At 41.4% G+C, this 13,814-nt stretch overlaps 1 protein-coding gene across 4 annotated transcripts in view; it reads left to right on the top strand.

The window, feature by feature from the left end:
* mib1 (mindbomb E3 ubiquitin protein ligase 1) overlaps positions 1-9,906 on the top strand; it is a 58,753-nt gene extending 48,847 nt beyond the window's left edge. Inside the window, exons 14-23 of one of the 4 annotated variants that reach the window (XM_034887257.1) lie at positions 178-264; positions 740-898; positions 2,239-2,420; positions 3,270-3,459; positions 3,557-3,635; positions 3,747-3,833; positions 6,260-6,328; positions 7,011-7,111; positions 7,601-7,746; positions 8,144-9,906. In XM_034887257.1, coding sequence (XP_034743148.1) covers positions 178-264; positions 740-898; positions 2,239-2,420; positions 3,270-3,459; positions 3,557-3,635; positions 3,747-3,833; positions 6,260-6,328; positions 7,011-7,111; positions 7,601-7,741 — 1,095 coding nt within the window. In that variant the 3' untranslated portion in view covers positions 7,742-7,746; positions 8,144-9,906. Of the gene's footprint in view, positions 1-177; positions 265-739; positions 899-2,238; positions 2,421-3,269; positions 3,460-3,556; positions 3,636-3,746; positions 3,900-6,256; positions 6,329-7,010; positions 7,112-7,600; positions 7,747-8,143 lie in introns of all 4 variants that reach the window. The other 3 variants (XM_034887256.1, XM_034887255.1, XM_034887254.1) reach the window with 3 other exon arrangements.
* Positions 9,907-13,814: the final 3,908 nt, after the last annotated feature.

Genomic DNA, 13,814 nt, shown 5'->3' with positions numbered 1-13,814 from the left:
ATTTTACGTTTTAACTGAATTATTTTTTCTAGTCCTGTTTGTCTACATTTATCACTTGTCTGTCAAATTTACATGCACATAGAGTATGTATTTGTGATTCATTAATGTTGGTTGGTAATGTATGTAAGCCCATATGTTTATTTGTGTGTTTTCTCCTCTCTTGTTCCCACCTCCAAGGGCAATGCCAGCTTAGACATCCAGAACGTCAACCAGCAGACGGCACTACACCTGGCAGTGGAGCGTCAACACACCCAGATAGTCCGGGTTAGTGGGCTTTCTTTTTTATTATCCCGCTATCATTTTTTCTCCTCCCCACCACAAACCAAAGGTTCTGTCTCTATTTATCTTTCTATCAGTCCCTCATTCCAAACTACACACAAAGGGAAGTAGAACAACATCAGCGCAGCCCCACATTTAATTTACACTGGTGGATGTCCTGCAGTTGAATGAGGTCCTACTTCAGATTAATGCGGTGTAGGGAAAATGCTCTCTGAGGCAGTGTCTCATTTGGCGTAGTATTGGATCAAGATTGCCACGAGGCCATCTTGTGGACTCAAGAAAAAATGCACTCCATAATTGGGGACTACAACACTGAGGCAGTTCATTGTTAGCAGCAACCTCATAAATCAGCACTGTGGCATTTGCATTGTAGCATAAAATTAAAGTTGTTTTACAGTTATTGCTACAGTTTCTGTTTGACTGCCTGTTTGTGTTTATTTATGGATTTTTTTCTTGACAGCTGCTGGTGCGTGCAGAGGCCAAGCTTGATGTGCAGGACAAGGACGGGGACACACCACTTCACGAGGCACTGCGTCACCACACACTGTCCCAACTGCGACAACTCCAAGATATGCAGGATGTCAGCAAAGTGGAGCCCTGGGAGCCCTCCAAGAACACAGTGCGTATACATTTATTATTAACCTCACTGCTCCTTTACTTACTTTACCTGTCATTTACTTAGGTCAAGGTTCCTTAAGGTATCTTAAGCTTTGCAGCATGGCTCAGTAAAAGGCGCAGTTTAAAGTTTAAAAACGTGTTCCATATATAGGCTATACCTGCTTTTTCCTATTGAGGGTATTAAACGGTATAAATTGGGCAAAACACTAGAAAACACCCTGAACCAAGTCACCGGTGTGTTGCAGGGCTGTGCACATTCAAATATATTCACACTTACAGACCGTTTCTGCCTCTTTTCAACACCAGCCCTGTGTGGGAGACAGAATAATCCACATTTTGCAGCATGCTGGAGATTTTATTTATATGTTATCTATTTGAGATTGAACAGTACTATTCATGGTGGGCAACAGGTTGGGCAAGAGGTTTTTACCAATTGCTGCTGTGGTTCTAGTAATCCTATAATACGTTTTTTTAATTTAAATGTATTACATTTTGGCTGGGAGCAGGGTTGTAATTCCCCCGTCATCTTCATCACTGAACAGCCCATTCTGCACTGGCCCATCATTCAGACAGCAGGCCGATACTAGCCTGGAGCAGCCAACCAGCTCGCTGCAGCCTTCGACCAGCCTGTACAAGTTTGTCCCTCTGTAGAGGCCAACAAGGCCATGTAAGACCTGAACCCTCTTAATGTTAACACCATATTACTAATCCCTACAGGGATGAGTTTAAGGCTACGGGGCCTCACTGCATCTACAGACTGGTTCCCCGCTGAGAAGCGGAACAGACAGACAGCGGGCTAAATTGAGATATGCGCAGTTGTGTCAGTCCCCCATAGCGCTCCCCTCCTTCAAGATGAGAATTGAATTAGTCGGCCCGATGGCTCCTTCAACAGAGAAGTAAAAGCTAGTGGTTCAAGACAATCAGACATGGAAGGCCCAAATTGCTAGATAGAAAGAGAGAAGCTTTGATTTTGGGCAGACTGACTGAGACGATGAGCTGGAGGAGGGAGTGAGAGAAACAGGACAGTTAATGGGATTTTGGGTCTGGTTGAGGGGGTTACGCTGACAGCCATCTCCAGACATATCTGAGTAGCTAATTAGTGATGATCTGATAGTTCTTTGGCATGGTCCTTCCGGATCTACAGTAGCTCTGAAGCCCTCTGAATAATATTGACATAAGGACTTTCTTACTTTTCTTGCTCATGACTCTAGTGCCAGTGTGTAAGGTAGAGACAAGACACTGGTCCCACTGGATTCAAATTAAAAAACAAACTTTTATGCCAAAAGTGCCTGATGTGCGTCTGATTAATCTGTTTTTGTGTGTCTGTCTGGCTCCATGCAGTTAATCATGGGCTTGGGCACCCAGGGGGCAGAGAAGAAGAGTGCAGCATCCATTGCCTGCTTCCTGGCAGCTAATGGAGCGGACTTGACCATTCGTAACAAGAAGGGCCAGTCCCCTCTAGACCTGTGTCCAGACCCCAGCCTCTGCAAAGCTCTGGCCAAATGCCACAAAGAGAAGAGCAGGTAAACATCCCTTAAAGGAATAGTTTGACATTTTAGGAAATACACCTATTTTCTTTCTTGCCTGGAGTTAGATGGAAAGATCAATACCACTCATGTCTGTCTGTTAAATATAAAGCTGGATCCAGAAGACAGTTGGGTTACTTTAGCATAAAGTCTGGGAACCGACAGAAACAACTAGTGTATTCTCTTGTTGTTTGTTTCTTTGGACAAAAGTATATGCCTATAATGTAATGCCTAGATTGGATGGTATAAACATCCACTAGCATGTCTAAACCTCAATAGTTAGTAACACATTATGTTTAGTTTATGCAACAACAGATTTATTTTTTAAGCCTAGATTTCTTTATAGATTAACTAAGCCTTCATCAGACTGTCTGATAATATCAAAACAGTCATGTAGACTTAGATTTGGAGACCTAGATATTTTGTTATTAGTTTAGCCTGCTTTTCACATTTATGTGACCAAATAGCACTTAACTGTTCATCAAACTGTGCTATGATGCTTCTAAAAAGTTTTTAAACAAGCAGAAAACTTTTATTACACACGGATGAAAAGGATGGCTTTACAGGAATGTGTTATTAAGTTTCTGCATGCATCCATAGTGACTTTTCACCTGACCGGGAAAAAGGAACAGAGCAGGAAAGATCTCAGGAAAATTATCAGGCAACCTCATTGATTTTCTTTCTTTGCTAAAAATGTTTCATGCAGTGCTTTTTATTCTTTCTTTTTTCACTCCTGTTCTTTTTTTATTCTCTGTCTGTCTCCCTATATTTTCTTTGCTCTCTGTCAGCCTCTCTGCTTGTAATTTCTTCTGCTCTCACATTGTGTTTTCATTCTTAATGTCCCAGTGGCCAGGTAGGCACCCGCAGCCCATCTCTGAACAGCAACATTGAGTCACTGGAGGAGTGTATGGTGTGTTCAGACATGAAGAGAGACACTCTGTTTGGGCCCTGCGGACACATTGCCACCTGCTCCCTCTGCTCGCCTCGTGTCAAGAAGTGTCTCATCTGCAAGGACCAGGTGCAGTCAAGAACCAAGGTATCAGAAGCACTACCTGTCCCACGCAGACAATAGATACATGACAAAGAGTGGATACTTTTATTCTTTTTTGTTGTTTTATTTTGTCCCTCCACAGATTGAGGAGTGCGTAGTCTGCTCTGACAAAAAAGCAGCCGTGTTGTTCCAGCCCTGTGGTCACATGTGCGCTTGTGAGAGTAAGTTACACCTTGGTCTCGTTCTGATCAGCTGCTGCATTAAAAAAACACACTGTATATCAAATACACTTTGCATTCAGCTCTGACCAATATGTGTTTTGTTTTCACCAGACTGTGCCAGCCTCATGAAGAAGTGCGTACAGTGTCGGGCTGTGGTGGAACGCCGTACCCCCTTCGTTCTGTGCTGTGGAGGGAAAGGTATGGAGGATGATGCCGCTGATGATGATGATGATGATGATGATGATGATGATGATGAGGACCTTAGTGAGTGAATCTTCCACACGTTCCCTTTTAATTCCCCTTTTCATTTTTTCCTTCTTTCTTTTGTAGTTTTTCCACTTTCAAAGTATCTGCTTTAGCCCTTTTTACCTTTTGCTTTTTCGCTGCCTTGCTTATGCATTTATTCCTTTGTTTGCATCACTGATACACTGTTTAGTTGGTTTTGTCCTAGGAGACATGTTAGAAATGTTTAGCTTAAGTTAGATGCTGAAATTGGTTAACCCTGTTTCCCAAACTCTTTTCCACTACTAGATCTGGTGTGTATTAATTATTGCATCCATTGTGATCATATCATTTGTTCTAAGCTTCTATTTAGATACTAGCTGAAATGGACAGTGGCCTAACAAGTGTTTGGCTGCCTTGTCAGGAATTCTCCAAAGAGAGAGGATTTTGTGTTTCAGATCATAATCCTTTCAAAAGTAGATCACAGAAGCCATTTCTAAATTGAGTTGCTGAATAATACAGTAGTGTCATCATGATATACAGACAATCTGATTACCTTATTCATGTTCTGTTGCCTCTAACAGTTAGACCAATCAGCTCAGCCTGGGTGGACAAACTTATCTGTGAGCATATGCCAAAGTCCTGTAGTCATAATGATAAATTTGCTTATGAATACCCACATGAATGTGAAAATTGAAAATTTCAGGTTTGAACTCATAGTTATTAACATTAAACACCTAGCAAGTAGAGGTGGCACAGTTCAGAAAACCCACGGTTTGGTTCCTATCACGGTTTTAGGGTCACGGTTTTGGTTTTGTACGGTTCTTGTTATTTTTTCTTTTGATCTATAACCCTCCAGAAATATACTTCAGCATCTGATATATTGCTTAATTATCCACAATAGTTCATATCATCATGTAATTAAGCCCAAACTGAATTTGACTTGACTTTAAGCACATTATTGGGACCATCTCTGAGGAAGGCAAGGCGAGGTGAGATGCTGATACAGCAGAACGGAAGACATTGATGATTTCCACAATTTATTGAAGGAATCAAATATAAACATATCTGTCAGTGGCTTGTTGATCTTTACATTATTAAATAATTTCCTATCCTGGCCTGGGACTGACATTCATACAGTTTGATAAAGGAGTTATTGGACTTTAACTTGTCATTGCTCATAACAAGTGTAGCTGTCCTTAATTAAGGTCATCCTGTCGGTTCATCTTTTTTTAATGCATGCACCGTGTGTGTGTTTGCGCGTGCGTGCGTGTGTGTGTGTCCGTGTCGTGGGGGGAACTGAGCAACCCCGCCTTCTGCAGAGTTGACAGGATTAAAACAGCAGGGAAGTTAAAAATCGTTACAGCCTACATTGAAGTAGATATTAAAATACAGGTTGGCAGGACGATCTGAAATGTTTTACGCAGCCTTTTGCTGTACGTTTTTTTGGTATCTTGTCCACACCTAATCTTTCGCGTGAAAGGGAAACACACTGTCTGAGGTCACATACGGGCACAAGGCTACATTGCGTTTGAATTAAACCGTGCGACGCACACACGCTCCGAACCGTGACTGTTTAGGATGTTTTTCATGAACTGTACCACCCCTGCTAACAAGGATGTGCACACAGGCACCTCATCAGTTTTATCCCAAACAGTCCAGTGAATAGGGATGTAATGAAGTGTGTAAACATATTTATTTTTGGTTGCATTCACAATCCATCCTCTTGTCTCCAAGTTGAAAACAGTGTTTTATGCCCATGACCTTCTTTTAGTGGTAAATTTCACCAGTGGTTATTCCTATCGTGTTTTCCACATTTTTATGTTGAGTTAAAAGGGAATTTGTTGTAAGTTCACCTGTAATAATTATTTAACATTTCTCCACGTGTCAGCTTGTTGGCATGCAAATCTCACTTGCAGTCATTACCAGACGTGCAGAAGTGAATGCAGACCCAAACACGCATACACTCATGCAAGGGGCAGCAAGATTGTTTATCTCCTTTCCCTTCATCCCAGTAACACTGACTGTTGATGTCTGCTACAAAAACAAATCTTGTGCACAAAAGTCATCTGTCACTTTGATTGTTTTGACTCCCTACTTCTCTGACATAATGTACTTCCAGCTGAGTAAGCCTAGACATTAGACTCATGCTTTAGCATTGGCTGATGGCAAAAAGAGAAAGAATCAATTGCTGCTATTCATTTTAACTATTTATTCTATTTCGAAGCGACTCTTTTCCCCTTTCTTTCCCTGAGCACTGTTTCCAACTTGCCAGCTTCTCTTCAAATTCTTTCTCTGAACCTCCCTTAGAGGCTGTAGTGAGTAGTTTTGGTCCCCAGGCCAGCTGTTGAGCTGGTGAGGACAACTCCCACTATAACAATGTGACTGGTTATTCCCAGCAGGGAGCTCTAACACTATGGCAGGGGGATCGCAGGATCTTCTCCAACCCAACAATCTGGCACTAAGTTGGTGTAAGTATACCTTATCAGACCCTTTTTTAAAGAGCTCCCCCAGTGCTGCCCTGGCCCCCATCCCCACCCCTTAAACCCCCTCCCTTTTCTCTTTCAGTGACGCACACACCTAAACAGGTGATGCAAAGGCCAAGAATCACATTCTCACTATTTCTGGCAGCTGTTTGCCAGTCTAGAATGGAGTCCACAACAGGGCTTCAGTCCAGCTAATCCTTGTTGAGTGCTCAAATAATATATTCAAGCTGTTTTACATTGGCATCATTAAACTCATGCATCCTGTGGCTCTTACAATGCCAATAACTTTGTATGAGCTTTTTCCCTCTTCCAGTTTATGTTTCAGATATAAACAAAGTGTGCATTTCTGAATTCAAATCATTTAAAAAAATAAATGCAATGCCAACACAGCCCAAGTTTGATCTGCCAATCATATTGAAATCCACAGTGCATGTGTTTGTCATCCATGCTAGAATACAAAACACATATTTTAATCCCATCTTGTTTAAAAAGGGCAATGTCAGTGTGGCTGCATTTCAGATGTATTTATAAAGGTTTATTAATTTTTAGGAGGTGAAGTTTGATGAGGCCACTGGTTTGGGCCATCTCTTAATTTGATCAGTCTCTCGGCTGGTAACTGCATTCCCTTTTTTCCTCAACATGTGCATGTGCCGTTGCGTCCAAACAGCCAGCGGAAACATCCCAGCCATGCAGAGAGACAAAGACAACACCAACGTCAACGCTGATGTACAAAAGCTACAGCAACAGCTCCAAGACATCAAGGAACAGGTTAACGTCTTCAATTTGCAATATTGAACTCACAATTATACAAAAGCAAATCAGCAAATCATCCCATTTTGTGTGATACATGGTTTAAATGTTCAATCAATCATTAATTATTTTTGTTCTAATGAGAATTGTTTTAAAATGACAGAAAGAGGTAAATGAGCTGCTCTGGAAGCAGCTACAGTAACAAGTACCAAGGCTTTGCAGGCCATTCAGGGCACGATCATATCTGCTATTGTATAAATTGTATAAATAATGTCTTACCATAATGTCACTAAGCTAGACACACCCTGTTTTTTTATGTAGACACAAACCACGTGTGGCTCGTTAACTACCAAGGATGAATAAAATCAATGGTGATGTAAAAAGTGTGATCATATGAATGTCTGTCATGAAGTTTTTGTATAGGGCTTGGCTCAGTTAATGATTCCCTGTCTGTTGTTGGAACGTTGAAATGACTTTATCACATTAAAACATGAACTGTGATTGCAGACTATGTGTCCGGTGTGTCTGGACCGGCTAAAGAACATGATCTTCATGTGCGGCCATGGCACCTGCCAGCTGTGTGGGGACCGAATGAGTGAGTGCCCCATCTGCCGCAAGGCCATTGAGCGCCGCATCCTCCTTTACTAGGACCCCCCCCCGCCTCCCAACAGACTCTTCTTCTTCTCTTAAAGCCTACACCGACCACGCCCGCAAAGCCACAATCACACCAGCTGCCGCTGCTCGACCATCTACACAGCACCCGAGTCAGCCAGCCGAGGGCATTCTCAAATGTCTTATTGGACACAACAAATGCTCTCTTAATGGTTTGGTTGTGTTCAGATGGAATTTCTTTTACGAAACAAGGAAATTGACTTTCATCTGTTTTGCTGTTAAGTTGTGTGTCCTAACTGCAGCCAGAAAGATACTCGCATCACAAGCGTCGCCTTTCTCTAATTTTTCTCTCTGCCTTTCTTCTCCCACCATCCCCTTTTCATTCTCCTTTCAGTGTCATTCTCTCTGTTTTCACTTAATATGTGTTGGTTTTCTGATTGAGCTTATGGCGGCTCTTTTAAGCCTCATGATCTTGGATATGAACTTAAGGGAACTATTTCTGGATTTCATCCTTAGACAGCTCCGAGAAAATTCAGAAGTGTAGAAGAGGTGATGTAAAGGTTGGCCCTTTACTTTTGATGTAAAGTTCTCATGCATCTGTCACAGTCAATGCCAGCTGCATTCAAGTTTTAATGTATTTGTAAATCGTTATGCTTGTGTATTGTTATCGGAAGGTCCCGATGTGGATTTTCATTTTTTAATATTTTTTCACCACAGTATGGCAAGTTTGTGACGTGTTACTGCCACACTTAAAGGTCCTGTGAGTGTTTAAGCGTCATGTCTGTGTACAGTTTGACTGTCCTTGCAGTTAAAGACCAGATGTTGGCAGTTTTGCACTAGGAAAGCTGAGTCAGGGTAAAAGCTCTTTTCTGCACTGACTTTAGAGGTCCACTTCAGCTCAGTGATAAAACACAGATAGAGTTGTAGTTACTGCCAGGTAGCACACCACACCCCTTCTTTGTTTACTGAGCTGTACCAAGAACGACAGCAGCGGTGTCGCAACACCCTTTTGGCTGAGAATTCCAGAGCCGCCGTGTAGCGATTTAAGAATTCAAGACAAGCACATAAAACTCATTCAGCTTCTGTCCAGTGATCAGCCCGCTTTACCTGATTGTTGTACAGGTACACACAAACCCACATGATGCAAACACATCAGTAACAAGAGTCTCTTGTCATAACGTGATGTTAAATTGTTGAGACTTGTGTGTGTGGTCTGACAAAAAAAATGTACAATTCAATGAGCATTGCTAATTTACCATTGATGACTGTGCCATTTGCTTCCAAAAATCTACATGTCAAATTACTTGTATGGGGATAAGGTGCTCTTTATCTTGTATTACTTTTTTATTTAAGTGTATTTCCTTTACTCAAAAACGACATTTATTAAGCTAGAGAGTACAATCTATTAGAACACTAAGATAAAAATGTAGAATAAATTATTTTGTATTGCTGCCCAAAAAAAAGGATTTATAGGTATCACTGCCTTCCAAATATGTAGCCTCAAAATCTCTCTAACATTCTGCTTTGATATTAATATTAAGATACGTTTGTGATGTTTCATGTTTGGCTTTTTTGTTGGCAATAGCTTTCTAGCAATCACCAGTAGAAGCATTTTTCCTCTAAAATAGGTCTCTGTAAGCCTAACTTGTTAATTTGTGAAACAGAAAAAAGACATTTTGTTGTCAAAAGTGTCGAGTATCTTTTCACCAGTGTTTTACTAGGGAGGAAAGCTAATGTTTTTTTAAGACAGAACTTGCCTTACCTCTTTTAAAAGGCAGTTGCCCATGTGGATACTCAGCAAGGTGGCTAGCTTGCTCTGCTATGTGGGAATTTGCAACCGAGTACAAGCATTTCTTTTCTTTTCTTTTCTTTTACAATAGAAAGGAACTTTTTTTGAGTAGTTTTAATTCTTTTCAATGATCATGATAACACTTTAAGCTAGAAGCACTAAAACGCTTTATGGTAGTGTTGTCTTGTTATGGTTGTTATGAAAAAGCCTTTTTTGTACTTTTTTTTTTTTTTTTTTCCAATACCTGTAACTGTCCTGTTGGAAATGTATCGGTAGTATTTTCTTTGGCATGAATGTTTGACATATGCAGTACGACATGTATCATGGAAACCGTTCAGTCTGTATTGCTAAAAAGTGCTTTTAAAACAACCACAAAGCTGAAATAAAGTTCTACATGAACCACGGGACATTAGAAGTGCTGTTTGTTTTTCTTCTACTTAAATGTTTGTCAGCTTGTATTTTTGTTTGTTTTGTTTTTCAAGTCAAGCTCAGAACATTAGCATTTTGTTGCTTTTCTCCTGCTGTGCAGCGTCTGCCTCACAGAGGAGACAGGGCGGCAGAGATGGGAGGTGTGAGGTAATTGAAAATGCTAACACCTTATAATGACTCAGCACCGCTGTGTGATAGGTCAGCGTTGCTATTTAGAAAGAGAAAAGAGCAAGAGTAAAGAAAACCTCTTAGGACAGAGACCCAAATAGAGTGATGCATCTTCTCCAGTGAGCAGTGTGACAGCGGGACATCTCACAAGACGGCGTCTTAGCACTAAGAAATTATGACCGAGGGACATTTATGTTCTAGCTCATTGACTAGTCCATTCATAACCTGGACATCTTTGGGCTCGGTTCACATGCAGCAGCAGTATGCAGCCGCTCATAAAAAGACATTCATCATGCTGTCACCCTCTCACTCCCATGCCGACTGTAGGCGTGACTCTGACACCTTTTTTTTTTTATACCCTCAGATCTCTGTGGCTTGGCATGAGGCCTAGACAGTTGCTGTGTAGTCAGGTGTCATGTCTGTGGTGCTTAGTCATTTTACACTCAAGTACCTGTCTTGGAAACAATGGGCCCTCATATGGTTTACCTGTTACAGCGTTAGACAGTGAAGTGAGTGGCAGCTGCTGGTTGCCTCTGTCACCATTTCCTGCATGGAGAATATAAACAATTTCTACCCATTAGTGTGTTGACACTCCAATTGCTTAAATAGTTTTCTTCTGCAGCTATCACGAAAGGGAAATCTAATCGCTGCATAATATTGGAAGATGAAAATTTCATGGAGTTTTCATTTTGTAGATAACTTTAATCTATCTAGACTTACTGGGGTGACAGTTCATGGGAATTGTGTGTGTTTTACTGCTTAAAATGTCTCCTGTAAAGATGGGGAACTAAATAATGCTTTGCACATGACCTGTAGTGTTAATAGTTGTGATGGAGTGCTACACCATAACACAGGGAAGTAATGCACTGTATAAGTTACCCTGCTGCCATGTTCCATAATGTTGTGGAAAGCCTGATTTGCAGCATATTAATACCCTTAGATGGTGCGTGTCTATATACTTTTGTCCATCTGTGTCACAATCCATAGAAACCATATCAACTTTATTAGAAGACCATTAGGATAGTCTGCAAGCTGAATAGACATTCAGGGGTGAATGTCCATCATTGTGATCCTGCAGACGCACACTGCCATGCTGACTGACTGACAGGGTGCTGGAGACGCCACTATCTCCCCCCTGGCCCCGGCCTGATCCTGGGGAGGATCCCTGACCGCCATGCCGGCCCGTTTCAGCTGCTTGAAAGCTGCAGTGTCTGCTGACTGGACTGCAGGGGTTGTCACTCCCACGCCAGGGGGTCAGCTAATCCACCGGCTGCCCTGCAGAGTGTGAGTGATGGTGGCTCAGCACTGCAGGCTTTGCTGAACGGCAGATAGAGATGAATTGGACCCATGGAGAGAAGAGCGGGCGACCACGATCAGGAAAATGATTGTGACCCTGCTTCATGTCTCTGCTGTGATCAGCGGGGAAGGGTCAGCGACATCCATCTGCCGGTGGAGTCAGCATGCCTGCAGGGAGGACAGCCCGCGTCCCCCCTCAGGCTTTGCTCTTGGCACTGCCGACACTTCTAAAGTTATGACCTCTGATGAATTAATATTTGCTCCACGTTTACTGTGATGTGAATATCCGACAACAGGGGTTTGACGTGCAGGTTTCAGAGCACATCACAAGGTGGCAGTGCATCCAATGACTAAATACTGTAGGTCTCTCCTGCTTTAGATGCCCTCGTGTTTGCGGTGCAGAGAACAGATCAACAACATTTACAATAGGTCATGCTGGACACATTCTATAATGTTGTGACAGCAATTAAAGACACCATCATTCATCTAGAGGTTATTCTGGTTTCAGAGCAGCAGGCTCACTCTGAAACAATTAGCAATCCTCAGCTTGGCTGGCGTTCAGGACTCAGAAGTACAGGAAATGAAGGACCACGTCTTGATTCAGAACTTAGCATGATCCCGAGGTGTTACATGATCCCAGGTGTGCTCTGTTCCTTCTAGAAACAATCTGACTAGTGACTGTGACTAACTGTCCGAGAAAAATCAAGAGCAGAACAAGAAGAAAAGATCTTTCATACATCTCAGCATCAATTTGTGAAAACAAACAGTTTACTTAATGAACATTAGATGCTTTTCCTGATTTCACTGTGTTGATTTATGAGGTCTTAGTAGAACATTATTTGTAGGTCTGGCATACGTTCACCTAACAGAAAAGAGGGCAAAGTTAGGGTATTAGACCTTGAATCATTGCCATCTGCAACACATTTGTTATTACACAACATTTTTTCAGACCTTCAATTCTGCAGAAATCAGGGATGGATTGCTTTCTGTGTGTTAGTCTGAACACATAGAAAAAGAAAAGGCTAGAAATACTTCTTTCCATCTATTTTGGCCACATGGGCTATCCTTCCATGTTGGAAGGAATTGATCGCTGACTGTCTGAAGGTCCTCTCCCTCGTCTTTCTCCCTCGTGTCATCCAGTTCAGAAGTCTGGTTGACTTTATTGTCTCGGTTTATGGTCGGGCTGAGCAAAGTGCAATCTGGCTGTCTGGACTCTTCGAGGAGATTGACGAAGGGAAGGGCCTGACGCTTGGGTCTAAAGATTTGTCTGTATGTCATATTTTGGGACATTTTGGGGGACTTTGAGCCAGTTAATTGGGGATATTTGTCCAACAGAGGACAAACTTTTTTTGTTTTAAATTCTCAGCAGAAACTAAACTGATAATTCATTTATAGTTAGAATACAGTTTAGCATGTATTAGTCGTGGTTGCAGTCATCCTAAACCTTCGGGGAATTAATTTAAAAGTCATTCAGTGTCCCCAAATGTGATATAGCCACACGTGTCTCTGTGTGTTTGTAAAGGTGTGTTGGTGTACCTGAAAGCAGCAGCCCCGCCTTCACAGTAAAATCATAAACTCAGTCATCCTCTCCCACAGATCTCTCCTCATAACATATAAGCCCCTGACATGCTGATGACTTTATTGATATTGATCAGGGCAAAGTGTCAAACCACTTGTCAATCGCTCTCTCAGTGGTGGGTTATTGTTATTTATGCATGGACGGGGAGAAGGTCAACACAAACAACACTCAATAAAGTCCTGTATGTGTGGTTATGAAATAAGTTATACAAGCAAGAAATTGCTCGGATGTATGCTTTGCAATAATTTGTTGTTGTAATTATTTTGCATATTTTCAAATTTTCAAATTCTTTAGTTTTCTATACTGTTTGGTTCTTTTTACTTTTTAGACTGTATTTATTGTGTTGTATATATTACTTATCTTTTGTATCTTCTTTATTGTATGCTGTATATTAATTCACTTTTATCTTTATAATTGTCGTACTTGAACTTTTTGCACCGTGGGTCGGAGAGAGGCAAGCAGGCTTTGAGTTAGCTAACTTTAGTCTAGCGAGGGGATAGATTGGTCCAACTACATGCTTCATTAAAATAAAACACTTTAACGGTAAGTCTTCAGGACATGGCTGCTAAGAAGGGTCATCATGTTGAGTTGTGCTTGTATAGATACTATATATACAGTATATGAAAATGACTTTTCAGGTTTAGCTACTTGGAACATTTTTGTAACAGCAAAAGCTACAGACATATATATCTTTAAAAAAAAACATTAAACACATCACAGGGTAGAGTAAAAGACAAACTTTTGTCACATCACAAATTTTCCGGAAACCTTTTGAACAGTTGGACATTTCCATATCTTATGTAAATATGACCCTTTATTAGACGGGCATTTCCTACAAGTGCTGTCTG

The sequence above is a fragment of the Etheostoma cragini genome, chromosome 12, assembly GCF_013103735.1.
Source record: "Etheostoma cragini isolate CJK2018 chromosome 12, CSU_Ecrag_1.0, whole genome shotgun sequence".
Taxonomy (NCBI): Eukaryota; Metazoa; Chordata; class Actinopteri; order Perciformes; family Percidae; genus Etheostoma; species Etheostoma cragini.
Note: the sequence above shows the minus strand (reverse complement) of the source record. Positions and strands in the feature narration are given on the sequence as shown.